We start from the raw sequence: 15,929 nt of genomic DNA on the forward strand, positions 1-15,929 counted from the left end.
CCAAGAGCAAATCATGCACTCTACGTTCTCTGAATTACAGAATTATCTCGACATTAAAGATTTTTCACAAGAAGAAATATCTTCCTTAATGATTGTGACCCGATATCCCTTCGTTCATTAACATCACCTCTGCCATTGCCCCCAACCCTCCCATCCTGTGCACCATGTCATGATTTCTCCGCCACCCAGGTCCCACCACAGCGAGGCTCCTTGCCTCCTCTGCCAGCGCAGAAATGAATTATATCACTTTTCACACCTGTTTCTGCTCAAAACCGACGGTGCATGCTGCTGTGGGGGGGGGGGGGGGACAGCTCTCCCCCAGCTCAGCTACATCTGCGTATGCAAGCGGTTAAATTAGACTTTAATTGTATTAACGGGGGATTATGCTTTTCAGTTGTATTTTTTAATACTCCCTCTCTCCCTCTCTCTCCATCTCTCTCTCTGTGCATTTTACATGTTTTAAGGGCTGAGAGAAGGGGGGAGGTGGCTCACTAAGGGTTTGCGGGTTGGCTTCTTTTATGAGCTGCGATCACGGCTGCCCCTCGTTACACTGACTCTGTGTACAAATAGGAGGGGCGGAGAGCCAGAATGAGAGTGTTGGTGATAATGTGTAGGAGAGTGTGAGTCCCAGTCTGCCAGGCTAATATAGCAATGCTAACACTTTCGATGCCAAACCCCTCCTGCTCCCCTCCACACACACACACACATACGCATGTGCACACAAACACCTACTTCAGTTTAGCAAGGCAACAATCTAAATGAGGATTTGGGTAGTGTGTGTGTGTGTTGTAGGAAGGCGGGAGTGAATTCCATCTAATTACTCTATCACATAATTTCACAAATTGCCTTTTCATAGGGGAGTGGAGAGCAGAGCACAGGGCGCATTGGGGATTCGAGGCCTGAGCTTTCATTTACTACTCATTTCTTGTTAAATTAAACAAGAAAATACCATTTGTTAGGAGAGGAGGGTGCAGGCAGGGGGTGGATTCCAGCAGCACAATAGGAGAGATGAAGGTAAAAGAGATTGGGTACCAACTCTTTCTTCATGTTAAGGCTCATCTCGTTGGCTGTAACACAAAGCACTAATGTATCTCAGCCATTTACGCTATCAGATTCCAATAATTCAGCCTTAATTATTTTGTCATACATGTTAAAATAGAATTATTTATACAAAAAAAAGTGCTTCAGTCACTATCTACAAGTTATCAAATTAATTCTTATTGGTGTCAAGCGGATACAGATGTGACAAAAAAAACAACAACTTTTTATGGACTTCTTTCATCAAATATCCCATTCACAGAATGTAACTCATCACATCATCAGGATATCAGTGGAAAACAAACAGTAAAACAAGATGAGGACACAATTTGAGATGCCCCCTGCCTGCTTTATGTTGGTTCCCCACCAAGTTTACAGCTGCATGTCAAGCTGGCAGCAAGCTGCATTGTGTGGCCATTTGTGACAAGCGGTAAACACTAATGTTCTGCAGTCGCTCCAAGTGAGAGCAGCCAAATTCTTCCAACAAACTTCTCCCACAAGCACTTGAGAACACATGAGCTCATTGGGCGTGTTGGAGAGAAGTCAGAGTTGCAACTGCCGTCATCGTCACAGATTCAGTACCACTTCTCTGTCTTGTCACTCTACCCATTGCACAATGAATAAAAGCACAGTCAAAGACAAAGTACTGAGGCTTTCACTGAGGCCATGAAAATGCAGTTAACCTGTAGGCATAGTGCAACCCTTTCTGCTGGTGATGTTTGTGCTTTTTTTTTATGCACATCATGCATAAATATTTCCTTTGTTTTTCAGCAAGGGAAATTAGCATCATTGATGAATAAGTGAGGACAGATGCAGAACTAATTTTCAAAACAACCCTAAAAGAAAACAGCTATTTGAATGACATCTACCACCTACACTTCTGGTGCACTTGCAGCCACTGTTTGCCACCTACCTTCTGCTTCAGTGTGATGTGAGGGCGAATAACAGAATATACTCCAAATTGGGTACTGAAACATCAGCCCGTAGTGATTCTATTGTATTCTGGTTTATTCTGTCCTCTTGGTGTATCAGTACTTCATCAAACTCTGGCATATTTATTATCCATGGGAAAGGGAAGATCCTGACTTCCATGTGTGTGCATGCATGTATCTCTCTGTGCCTAATTGGTATTTTGTCTATCTCTAAGAGGCCAGACTCACATCCTCCATCCCTTATGTGCAACAAAGGTGGTTGATGACGCTGTGGATGAGCTTGGATCAGCTTTCCATGCTCATGTCCACACCAGTAGAGGCAGAGAGACATTGCATTGAAACTGTAAATGATTTTTGCAGTTTCAAATATATGGTGATTTAATTAGAGACCACAGAGAGAATTTCTCTGACACCAGTGGTATTGTTGGTGCCAGTGTTTCTAAAAATTGAGACCAGATAGCCCAGAAACAAAGACAATGCTCCTCTTCTCTTTGTCTGGGTTTAATTTCTGTTTGGCTTCACGATTGAAGATAAACACTGGAAGACATGTTTTTGAATCAACCATTAAGATTGAAACAGATTTAAAATCGGTTTGCAGTGAGGGAACACCGTCAAATTATATTATTGTTCCATGCCATATAGAGGGATTAAGCCAATGTGCCACTGTGTGCTTTAAATGTGAGCATGTTTTAGTGCCCTTAGCCTGGGAGAAGAAAAAGGTTGATAGATCCTCCTTATCCCCTTCTTCATCTCCTTGCCTTCACCTCCTCCTTTTCTCTTCTCTTTTACTCCCTTGACAATCACTTCCCACAGTTTGAGAGCTGACAGTACAGAAGTCTTCCATAAGCCATACTCCCAGTGTAATATGACACAGCAAGTGTGTTTCTCTGTGCGTGAATGTGTTTTAGAAGATGTGTGTGTGCTATGCTGCACCTCCATAGACAAGATGTGTGTATGTTTTAAACACCTTTCCTCTCTTACACCAAAGGTTTCAGTGGATGCATGAGTTGAGGTCAGGCAGTTGGAGGAGAAGTGAATGTGTATGTGTACTGGGCAGTGCAGGGATAGTGATTTTTTTTCAGGAGGAGGCAGGGGTCAAATGGAAAGAGAAAAGCACAAAGAGGAAGCTTGTGAACTGCACTGTGTGTGCACATCACTTTGTCTAGGATTCTCAAATCAAAAGCCTGTTTTCCACTGGTCAGAAAAACCCAATAACACCTGCAAACATCTGGCTTTTGTCTGCAGTGGGAACGAATACAATGACTCTACAACAAAGATGGGGTTTTATCAGTCAGCTACTTTTGGGAGAAAGAAATTTGTCTTCACCACTTTTAGGAAACAGGGGGACACTGCATCAAAGACAGTCTCCAAATCAATCAGTCAATAAAAGTGGAACCCATGCAATATCCATAATCCAGCAACTAAATTACTTTCCCAAGCATCTTCCCTGTTGGCCTGTGCAATTTAAACCAACACCCACTCAGCCAAACTGCATCGGGTTCTCCACAAACACCTGACACAGACAAATATGTGGAGCCCAAGGCTGGATGAAGTTAGTCCCTTATTTAAGATGTCACAATTAAACACCTGTTTTAGCTGCTGCTAATTTTTAGTTCCATAAATGCATTGGTGCTGCACCCTAGACTTGTGTTTTCATTTGGAATCAGACATGTGAGTGGCCATCCAGAAGCCAGAGACCCAGCTGTATGAAACATGCCAGTTAATGGGACAGGCACTTGTGTTAATGCTATTTTGGGCCAGCTGTACTACCAAATAATATATATATATATATATATATATATATATATATATACATTAGTAACAGTAACATGTTTCTGTTTTTCTATTCTCTGATGTGTACTATGGGCTCATAATGTTTTCTCTGGCTGGAGTTGAAATTATTTGAAACTTAGGACAGGATAGTCCAACTGCATTTTTCCCCACACCATTTTCCCCTCAGACAATTTCCAGTTTTCCAAAACCAGTGCTGTTTGCACCAGCTAACAGCACTGGTGTTCTTTGCTATAATTGTGCAAAAATAAAGCCAAACCACAGGCCTCTGCAGCATCCCAGGCATCTGTTAAATAATGACAGATTTGTTCCTAATAAGGTTCATCTATGTATCTGCGGCAGTTATGGCCAGGGGCGTCTCTCCTTGGCTTCAACCTTATTCAGTTTCAACAGATGAGGAGCGAGAACGCAGGCTGCTGAGATCACCAGCAGATTAAACAGGCCTGTGTCTTTGAAGTGTTCACTGTACAAACCAGGATACTTTGTGCAGTAAGGGAGGGGCTCCAGTGCAGTGGTGTGTGTGTCTATGTATGTGTGTCAATGAATGTCCCTTTGTGTGAAAGTGAATCTAAGTCAAATAATGGAAGAGATCTAGAAAGACAGAACATATGTGTGTATACTCTATGTGCCTGTCGATGAGTCAGAATATTTGTGCCCGTGAAGTTTGGTGTGCACACATGATGTGAAAACTGGAGGAGATTGAGAACAAATGCAACTGCATTCAACTCACTGTTAGGTGCTGGAAGAGCCATGCTCTCATGATGTTGGTGGCCACCTTCGGGAAAATGCCTCTCTTTTTGTTGTGTTTCTTTTCTTTTTCCGGGTCATCGTCGTCCCCTGTGCTCGGTGAAGCCACGCTGTTGTCCAGGCCATCACCTGTCACATGACAAGAAACAGGAAGAGACAGATCAGACACACCGTTTGTTTACTTCCTGCATTTGCTGCGCCTCTGCATGCATTCAAAGCAAATAAATATGATTTCGAAGGAATTCTGCAGGGCTTTGTATGCACAGATGGAGTGGTATAGAGACACAACAATAGAAAGCAGAGAATGGCTGAAAAACAGCACCTCATAAATGCATTCATTTTTAATACATTTATAAATAACCCTGCCTTTCATCCCCCCCCCTCCGCCACTTGAAAACACAGCAAGCGCTCGCATCTTTCTGCAAGAAAAAGAGCGAGAGAGACGGGGAGCACAAAGGACTTGTAAGGTCGCATTTCCCCACTCTCCCATCCAAGCCCGCGCAGAATTGAAAATGACAGAGAGATTTAGTCTTTATTATCCTGAGGGGAAAATAGTTATTGAAGCGTCGCCCTGGCGCATTCTGCCATTTTACCTGAGGTGGAAAGAGTAACATGGCACTACAAAAGGGGAGGATGCCAGGAGAGGGGAGGCAGAAAATAAAAGGAAAATAGGTGGAAAAAAGGAAGTCAGAGGCACACAGCGCTAACAAAGCTAGCTGTTTTTCATAACAATGGCGTCATGGCTGCTTACAGCAACCTGTAGGGCTTTGATAAGGCTCTATTAAGGGCAGTTAACCTCACCTAAGGGGGGAACTGAGACAGCTTAGAGTATTTGAGCACGGAGAGGAAAAGTGAAAGGAAAGTGTGTACCATGGGCCTTTTCTCTGCATACACACTGAACATACAGCGCATACACACACACACAAGCGCACCCAAATACTGCACATATTCAAAACTACCCAATTACTGTTCACATTCTATACAGTGCCATTGGAGAGAAAGAGGCTCTTCCCATCTGTGGCGGTGAAAAGCCTAATTGTTATTATCATTATACAAAAATGCGAGCCACCCTCAATGAAGATGATAATCATAAAAGAAACATGAGCCAGGATAAACAAGTGGCACCCTCGCTGCCTTTCTTAACTGGGAGTAAGGGGAAGCAGAGAAGGAGAAGAAGAAAACACCGAAGCATGGCACAGAATTGGATCCAGTTATTTATTGATTACACACAAAGCAGGTCTAAAGCTTCGAGTGCTATTCACTGTGGCGGGAGTAAATAGCTGTGTTCTAGCGGGCCTGTACTCCACTAACTTGTAGTCAGCGACACCTCGCACCTAGCTAAAAACTAAGCCCTCGATTCATCGATAATTAATGGGGATGTTGGTGCTAATCCGGTTGGAGATTACTTTTTTCCAGCCTGCCACATCAATGGAATAATCATGGGCCAAAAACCCAGGCCTTTGCTCCCCATTACCTCAGGCAAAAGAATTCCTGAAAGCATGCCTGGAGGGCACCTGAATTATATACACCATTAGGAGAGAGAGGCTCTCAACGATCCATACGAAACAACGTTGTTGGCTAGCTCTCACTCTCTCACTCCGACTGTTCTGGCAGAAGGAGTTACATATGCACACATATTGAAGGCTTTTTAATGAACCTCGTGTGGAAGTGGAGGTGACGCTTCGGATAGTGGGGGAGGGTAAAAACAAGAGCTTGCTTTTCATAGATGGTGTGATACTGATGCAAACGCCAGCCACTGCACATTAATAATGCATATGCATGTAAAGCTGGTGAAGTTGGGTTACTGTTACAATGCCAAAGGGTCATAAGTTGGATTTGTGGCGAAAAAGAAAGCCTCATGGTGCGTTTAAGTGCTTTTAACACAGCCAGAAACCTCTTTGCAATTATGTCTCATGCTCTGAGAGCAAATGTACAGCACGTACAGACACACTTTTAATCATTATGCACTCGTACTGTATAACTGTGATTATCGAGTAACATGTTTATTTATTTATTCAGTTAATAAACAGTAAAATTCCACTTGCAAAGTCAAAAACATTGGATTTACAATGTGAAGAAAAAAATAAACATTCACACCTGCAGGCAGGGACTCTCACTCTGGCAGTTCAATTAATTACTTGTACTTGTAAAATAATTGATTATTAATTGATTAGTTGACTAACATTCACACATTGACTAACACTACACATAGAATGCATCACATCCACAGCAGCTTCTAGTCCTAATCTCTCTGTCTGAAAACACACTCACACTACAGGCTTGAGTTACATCATTAGCCTGGGACAAACGCAGCCTGAGCTTAACATGTGAGGTTTTTTTCTGCCTACTGTTTCAGGGCTAAAATACACCCACCCCCTTTCCCTCTTCCTCTCTACGGCTGGTGGAAAAAAGGGGTGAGCTGAGCTGAGGACCTGTAATCTAAGACCAGATTTTCATTGGAAGCAAATGCTTTCAATCCATTGTAAAGACCGGCTCATGTTCAGCAAAGCCTACAATAACAAACCCAGGGGCTTGTCCCATGCGAGTTGGGAAAACAGAAGCAAGCAGCCGGAGTATCAGCTCAGTGAGTGAGTGAGTGAGTGAATGAGTGAGTAAGTAAATGAGTAGACTCAGGAAGAGGTGAAAATTCATGAGAAGAGTAATTTAAGTGTGTATTCTCACAAGATATTACATGAATCGGATATGTCTGTTGCCACTGTTTCATTTTATACTTCTTGTTTAATCCAACTTTGATGAGTACTCTACTGTACACTTAGTTATATTTATTTTTCGTTGTAGCTATAATAAATGAGAGGAAATATCAAAGAGGTGTTGTAATCGATCCACCAATTTTTATGCTTTTTTTCTTCCCTTTGCCTCATACATAGTAGAACGATATCATACCACCATAACCGTCATTTAAATTAGGACATATTTATTGAGATATGGCGAATTAAATGGTTTGCAAGCAGCTATGATCTTAAAAATGTATTAACACAAGGCTACAGAATATAAAATAACCCCAAAGACCTCATTATAACAAGATGCAAAATGTGAGTGAAATAGTGCCTACTTCATATTACTACAAGAACACAGAAGCACTGTGTGTTTTCATTCCAAAAATGCACAGGATCTGCTCAACTTATTTACAGCTATGAGTAAAACGAAACAAAAGTTAAACAGTTTGGGAAATAAATGTAATGATGACCACTACTAATTGAATTTAACCCTCAAGTTTGAGAGGGATACCCACCTAATATTCCTTATTTTACCTCCTTCCAACACTTCTATGTATGTTTGGCCTACAGACACTTACTTACCGATAAGGGAAAAAGGAAGGAGGAAGGCTGGGGAAGGGCTGTCAATTTTATTGGCATTTTCATTTCCACTGCAATTTGATACCAATCACCTCTGCAAGGTCTGGGGCTAATTTCTGCTTTTTCCTTAACCCCAGCATATGAGGGGGGGAAACAAGAGAGGAAGACTGGGGTGAGGCGGGGAAGGTGATGAAGTTGTGTCTGGCAGCCATGTTGGGGGAATGTCAACAGTGTTACCTCAGCTTGTGTAAGAGAGGGAGATTAAAACAAGGGAAGAAAAGGAATGCAAGATGGTGAAGGAGGGTAAGAAGAGAGGAATAAGGAATAATCAGCAAGAGTGAAAAGCTGTTAGCTCAAACTCAATGGGGAGAAAAATAGGATAGATATAGATAGATAGGAGAGTGGGGAGATGTGTGGAACATTAGAGTTATCAAAGGAAAAACACTTGCTGTATGGATTGCAATGTAAATATTAGTTTCTCTTCTTTTAGCCTTTCAAACTTTTCCACCACCACTTAAAAAAATGATCAACATGGGGAAATGCAATATGAAACATTCCTGTGCAATTAGAGCCCATTTTAATAACAAAACAACATAGGTGTTTGACGCAGACTTCTCGCAAATGCTGAAGAATCGTCTGTTATGTGATATGACAGCTCTTTGTGAAAACAACAGGATAAACTGGACTTGCTGGTACATTCTCTTCTCCACATGTTTGCTCTGTAGTCAAAGAGATCTTTCCAACCAGGCGTTGCGTCATTTGATGCTCATCAATAGATGCCTGTAGCACAAACAGCATACAGACAGAAGTGGCCAAGCGAGTATTAGTCGAGAGTGAATTTGAAGGGGGGGGGAAGCGTTTTTGTCGGGAATTGACTCACAACCATGTTAAATATATAACACAATAACATGTAAATATAACACACAGTCAGAAAGCTACCCAGGCAGCTAGTCAGCCAGTCAGCTAATGAATCAGTCACTCTCCATACACAGGCTGCCAGGCTCATTAAGAGCATCAGCAGGCTGTAACCCATGGGCTGCAAACATGCGGGCAGCTCGACTAGCAAGCTCCAGTCTCCCCACAAGGAAGAGCCAACGGCACAACTGTGGGCCCGGCCCACTGATCGGCCACGACAACGTCTTTGCAACTAGTTAGAGGAGGAGCTGGGAGGTGGAGGTGGTGGGAGGTGGGGGTCGAATCAATGCAGGATGGTGGGGGTGCATGTTCGTGTGTGAAGAATGCATGCATGCATGGATGTGCATTCATCTGTGTGTGTGTGTGTGTGTGTGTGTGTGTGTGTGTGTGTGTGTGTGAGTGTGTGTGTGTGTGTGTGTGTGTGTGTGTGTGTGTGTGTGTGTGTGTGTGTGTGCGTGCGTGTGTGTGTGTGTGTGTTAAAACTGTCTTTCTTTGTGTGTGTGTGTGTGTGTCAATTAGGGAGCAGGCCAGTGACTGGAAGGAGCCAGGGGCAGTTGAAATGCCCCGGGGCCAACCAAGGGAAGGAATATTTTATCAGTCCCCTCACACGCTGTATACACAAATACACACTTGAACACACACCCCACACAGATAATGACGTAAAAAAAAAAAACTGGGTTAGCTTTGCTCCGTGCATTTCCACAAGCTTCGTTAGCATCAGCTAAACACACTTAATTCTGTGCTCATTCAACTTCAGTGCCGTTTCTTTAAGTCTCCTTTTCAATTCATGTTTCATCCCTGCTTCCTCCTGCTTCCTACTCCATTAGTTCTCTCTCTCCACTTTCTCTGTCTGCTGGAGTGTGAGGTCGGGAAGGAGGTTATTTGCACAGTGTTTGGGATGTAAGAGAGAAGCATTGTTATCTTTCAAAGGAGTGTTCCTCCTTTGAAAAACCAACAGAAATGTAGCAAAATATATTTCATTAATTAATCTCACATTGTTTGACATATTTATTCCTGTCATTTTCAGTAGCTTCAACAAGTTCAACAAGTAGAGTGCTAATGATGCTTCATCTGTCTCTTTGTCTCTCTCTCTTATGTCTTTATCACTTCTCTACATCTCTCTGTCTCAAGGCAAACCCTGACATTATCAGGCAGTATCTGGGCTAATCTGTTATGATCTGATTATGAACCATATCTCGGTGTAATGCAGAGATTGGTACTGCCTGCCCCCTCTGTGCAGGCACATGTGCCATTTGCAGGTGTCAGCCATTTTTCTGCTGCCTGGCAAATTAACAGCCACAGATTCACCAGTCACTCATTTGCAAACAGTGATCTTGTCAGACATGTTGCTTCTAGCACAGCGCTGGAAAATTACGACATTTAGCTTTCTAATATTTTTCTTTCTGCTGAGTTGAAGAATATAGGTTATGAATATTAGCTTTGTGCCAGATGTCATGAGTGGAATCTTGTGTGAGGAATCACTCGCATATGGCTTAACGTTTTTGGAGGTTACTGTGAGATGTTCTTGCAAGGTTTTATAGGCTGTGGATGAAGTGAGAGCGAGAAGAGGTGGGGACAGGTCTTTTTTTTTGCGCATTTATGACAGTGCATTTAGTCTTGGAGAGAGCGAGAGAGTGTGTGTTTCACTGTGAGTGACCTGGAGCTGATCCCTCATGGGCCACTCCTAAAGTTTCACACCCCAGAAAACTCACATGACCCTGGGTTGACTGCCCAGGCAAGACTCGGGCCTCAGGGGCCTGCTATCCTGTTCCAATGGGATCCACACATCTCATATTGGCAGGCAAGACATTCATACGCATACACACACTCAACACATGATACACTTAACACACACACTTGCAGAGGCACATTTACTAAAGTGCTCTCTTTCTTGCTAGTTTTCTCTCTTGCCTGAACACACAAACATGCACACACTCGCAAACGTAGGCATACGTTACCTTCTCAGAAATCCCCACACGGGTAAAGAAGGGCTTGCAACGGGAGGAGGGAGAAAAGTGGCATTTATTGTATTCAGGCCATTCATAAGCTCTAGACCTGGTTAGGGGGTGTGGGGGTGCAGGCGGTGGGGAGGTTCCCTTCACATGGCTCTGGAGGGCCCCTCCCATCTCTAAAAAATCTGAACATGCAGGAATTCCTTGCAATGGAATTCCCAAGAAGGGGCAGATTTTCATGTGTCTCTTACCGTGTCTTTACCCATGCACCACATTATTAAGAGCACCACTATTTTAAGTCCATAGCTTCCCAATGATGACCACACAAGTATTCCAACTCAACATATACACACACAAACATTTACTTCAATACAAAACACTCTATGTGACTAATGCTGTTTTGCCTTCCTTTTACTCCATGGACTCAGTGGAGGAGGAGAGACGGAAAGAAATCCCCATGACCATTTGACGGATAATGACATGTGCGTCGATATAACAATATGGCCAGTCTAGAATTCCCTTCCTGCCAGAGAAACACTCCACTACAGTGAGTGTATTGTGATCAACTAAAGCATTGCTCATTCTCTACAGAAAGAAATACTTGAATGTAGCATTTAGGCAAAAGTTTCATGCGGGTCATTTAGACAATTCTTAACTGATAAACCTCACAAGCATATGAGGCAAAATGTCACCCAGGGACAGAAAAGTTTGTGGTTTGGTGTCTAACATATGAGCAAGAGCGACGCCACTGTTAGAAACCAAATGTCAGACGTTTGTGTTGCAGCGTCCATGTGACCAAATGTCAGATTTAGTTTTTGGATGGATGTTACCCGCCTTTTGCCCTATGTCAGCTGGGACTGGCACCAGAACAACCCCACGACCCGCATGTGGATACAAGGACACAACGGTGTGTTACGTAACAACATTCATAACCAGGAATTAGATACCACCCCCCCCCCCCCTAAATTCTTCTTTCTTGTTGACATATGAATAAGTCATGTCATTTTGGCTGAGAAACGTGAGCTTACACATGTCTGAGGTTTTCAGATGTGTGCACAATGGCATCCTGCTGACTGGTTTGTAACCTAGATTATTGTACAGAGAAAGTTGTCATTATTACTCAGGAGTAGAAATGAGGGCTTGCCAGGTACAGAATCATGAAAGAGCTAAGTAATAGCTTCCTGTAATCAAAGACAATTCCATTGAAGTAATTATGGTAAGCAAGTGCGTTGTCATTACTGGGCCGGTTACTTTGATCGATGACAGTTCTGTGGACCAACGCTGACAGATTCAATAACGACACTAACTAGTGAGTTATTTACAAGGGCTATTCGTAATTAAAGCACACTGGAGACTTCTTATTGTGAGCGTTTGAGCCAAGTTTTGGAGCAATTATTTCATTTGAGGTGAAAGAGGTGATGAGAGGGAGACCAGGAAGCCACGCATAAGGCATGTGTTTAACTAACAACAGAAAATTGAAAATAAAGAACAAATATGAGACAGTTATCATATTTATGGCGTGATTAAAAGTGTTATTCAAAACCCCTTAGATTCATGTGGCTTTCATTGAAGTGGTCTGAGAGGATTGTTGTTTGTATTCATATTGGATATTGAAATTAATACCAGACCTTTTATGTCTGAAGCTACTGACGTGTGTGTTTGCTTTGTTTTTTTGTATGGTTATAAAATGAATATATAGTCCTTTTTGGAGAAGCAACATGCAATCAAAGAGCATAACGCTGTGCTTTGGGAACTTGTGCTCGACATATCTCTGTTTTATGAGATAACCTTTTATAAAATGTTTAATATTAGAACAGTGTTAATGTTTTTTTGTTTGTTTTTTTCTGTGAAAGAGCTCATGTGTGCCTGTGCGTTATGGCTGAGGCCCATCTACTGTGGGCTGTGAGGGGGAGGAGGGATCAGGCCTGTTGACATAGCCATAGGTGATGGCAAAAATGTCAGTGTAAATGTGACTGCTCTCTCTGTGCCATTTTCCCGTAAAGGGTCATCTCCACAGGCTGCCTGACACGCTGGAAACTGCCTCAAGCGCAGGGCACCGGCACGGCATTAAACTGCAGTGCACCTCCATGCACACAAACACATACATACACACACACACACACACACACACACACACACACACACACACACACACACACACACACACACACACACACACAGAGCGACTGCCTTTTATTCCCACTTCCAGATCATTCCAGAGAAAAAGAATTGGGGGAGGGTACAAGCTAAAATGAAAGCGTGGGGCGATGAATTCACCCTTTCATATTGAGCACTTTTGCTGTGTAACTATTGATTTTCCCCCCTCTTGCCTTTGTGATGCTGTTTTCTTTTTTCTTACCTGAAGATAGAAGGCCAGACTCGGTTCAAATGGGAGCACTTGTTAGGGGGGCCCTCAGATTCTTGGCTTCAGTGAAGGGAAGTCCTCACACAAATACACACACAGGTGGTTACTGTAATTATGACAAGATTCCTTCAATTGCGCCTCGTTTGCCCTTTTCACAGTCTTCTCTGTCAATCTCTCCACTGTTTTGCTTCATATCTGACGGCTCTTTGACACCCTCCAAAGCTCAATCCAAATCCTCAGCGCACAACAAATGCACATGAAGGGAGTCAAATGGAAGAAGAGGGTAAGGGGGATGGTAGAGAGGACAAGGACTTTAACAAAAGCTAAGAGCACTTAACAACACAATGGCATGGCGGTCCTTTCCAAAAGTCAGCTGATGTGCTGAAGGGCGTTCCAAAGTCCTTCAATGAAGAAGTGGGACAAAGAGATGGAACCTTCAGCTTGACTAAAGGAAACTCAAACTGACGCTAAATACATCTTTCTTTGCACAAAATCACTTTTTGAACTTCGAGGATCTCACTACAAAAGTATAAAGGTATCATTTTAGCTAACATCAATTCACTGAAACGACACCCTGTCATATGTTCTGAGCATCTTCTACAATGAGCCACATTTAGTGAAATTACAGTGGGCTCTATCATGCAGCACTGTCTTGTTTTACGTCTACCAACCTATTAAAAAGTGCCAGTTTAATCAACTAAAATAGAAATGTATAATTTCAGTACCAACAGTGTGTATGTTTAGTCTGTAATCATCTCTGTGTTTGCGGTGTAGATGCATTAACCAAACTCGAGTTTCCCAGCTTATTTTTCAGAGCGAACATGTTTGTCTCTAGCCTGTTTGCGTTTTTCCACATGGTGACTATCTGACTGACACAGCCTTTGATAAACACTCATAATGTACAAGGATTTTCCCACTCACACTAACTTATCAGCACTCGCCAAACTGCAGTATGTAGTTAGATAATGCAGGCACGCTAACCCTGCGGTGGCACAACCTAATAATAGCACATTAGCTCCCAGTGAGTTTTTTGGGAATTACAGAATGTTTTAGTATTAGGAGGGAATATAAGGTCTGCACCCACAAGCTCAGGTTACTGAAGGGGTGGTTAGAAAAACAGGATAAGTCATTATCTGAGCAACAACCCCCATTTAAATACTTGTGGAGTTGTTTTGGGGTTTCATGTTCATGGCTTTCCTGCTTAAGCCAAGTTTACACAAGATGATTTTCAGAGTCAGAGAATCACTGTGCATCCCACACTACATGATGTGCTGTCCACCAATACAGCACTGATGGGGTCACACGCCACATGATCCTACACCTGGAGGAGGCCTCGCTAAATACATCTGATCACGTGGTCACCAAGACGCACGTGAGATATGAAATAGGGAATCGGTCTGCTCGGCTTTGTGTCTCCTGGTTGACAACTGAGCATTCATTGTAGCAGTGCAGATTTGTCACGTTTTTAGAAGTTGTATTTCTGTTTCACATTCTCCCACCTCTTTTTTCTGATGATGGTTGAAACTTTTACTTTTATTTTACACTGTTCTGGTCTCTGATTAGCCGGGGTGGCTTGAGTGGCTTGAGTGGTCTCAGACTCAGCACCAGTGGGTCTTTGCAGACAAGATCAATGTATCAGTAATAATAATATCAATAAGGGATAATAAGCTTTTATTTGTTTATTGAGAATTAGGCTTTTAAGGCTCCTTCTTCAAGATACCCACACTATATTAACCTTTCTCCTTCCAAAGTAGCACTCCATCTCCACTTCCCCCTCCTGTCAATGTTCTATGATCGGCACAGGATGCGGTGTAATGGGGATGCGGGGGATTTGTAGTCCTATCAGCCTCCCCATACGTGGACCTAAAAAGGCTATCAGGACCGGAGCACAGGAAGAGGAAGTGAGTGGGTTTACAGCGGTCCTACTTCCTGTGGAGCATGGGCCCATGTGGCAGGGTGTGATATGCCCCCCGTGGACAGCAGCGCTCTCGCCACACAGTCCTACCAAGTCACTTCCTGAAAAAGCAGCCCTCTCTGGGGGTGACTTCCTGTAAGAGTATGACCTCTCTGCCGCTAAAGAGAATCTCACTGGAACAAAGACCTGGGGCTGCCCATGGGAGTGTGTGCACAGTATGTGTATGTTTGTGTGTGTGTGTGTGTGTGTGTGTGTGTGTGTGTGTGTGTTAAACACCACCACTGAGGCCTTTACCCTTTACTCTAAAGGTTATCACTTGTGAGAATCTCACCCTCAGTCCCTGCTCATCTCTTTGAGTTTCACTTGCTCGGAGCGAGAGGGAATGATCGGGTTACATCCAAATGTGTGTGTTTGCAAGTGCGTGTACTGCAAGTGGCATGCTTTGTGTTGCTCTGCAAACACACAAAGTAAACGCCCATGCTGCCCTCCAGCCCACCCCGCTGCTTTTGTGTTTACTTGCAGGTATTTGTTACCTAGACCTCTCTTCCCTCTCTCGCTCTCTCCCTCTTAAGTTTTAGAAAAGCTTGGTGAGGTCTTTATCTCTCATTCAAATCCCAATAGCAGGTATCCATGTCAAAAGGACCAATGGGAGGAGGCCTCAGGGAGGCACGTGTTTGGTCTGGGTCAGCCCTGGGTCAAGCTTTGGCCCATTTGACAAACTTTACCTCCAACCTCCTGCATCCCAGGCTACCCTGGCCCACAACACTACTCAACTACAGTACTTCACATGTAACTACATTAACGCTGACATTATCAGAAACATTGCAACGGTAATTTAATATGTGACTAAATCATACAATTTAACCATTCCAAGAGCTGTGATATTGTTCACTCAGAATTGTTTTGTAGAAACAAGGTTTGGATGTTGGAAGCAAAAGAAGTCGTTTGGTCAAAACA

General features: G+C 43.1%; 1 protein-coding gene across 2 annotated transcripts in view; it reads right to left on the bottom strand.

The window, feature by feature from the left end:
- The window catches only part of meis1b (Meis homeobox 1 b), a 77,492-nt gene that overhangs the window by 35,746 nt on the left and 25,817 nt on the right, over positions 1–15,929 (bottom strand). For both annotated transcript variants that reach the window (XM_083897602.1, XM_083897601.1), the window contains exon 8: positions 4,492–4,637. In XM_083897602.1, the coding sequence (XP_083753728.1) occupies positions 4,492–4,637 (146 nt within the window). The remainder of the gene's footprint in view (positions 1–4,491; positions 4,638–15,929) is intronic.

Source organism: Microchirus variegatus (genome assembly GCF_963457635.1).
Source record: "Microchirus variegatus genome assembly, chromosome: 11".
Lineage (NCBI taxonomy): Eukaryota > Metazoa > Chordata > Actinopteri > Pleuronectiformes > Soleidae > Microchirus > Microchirus variegatus.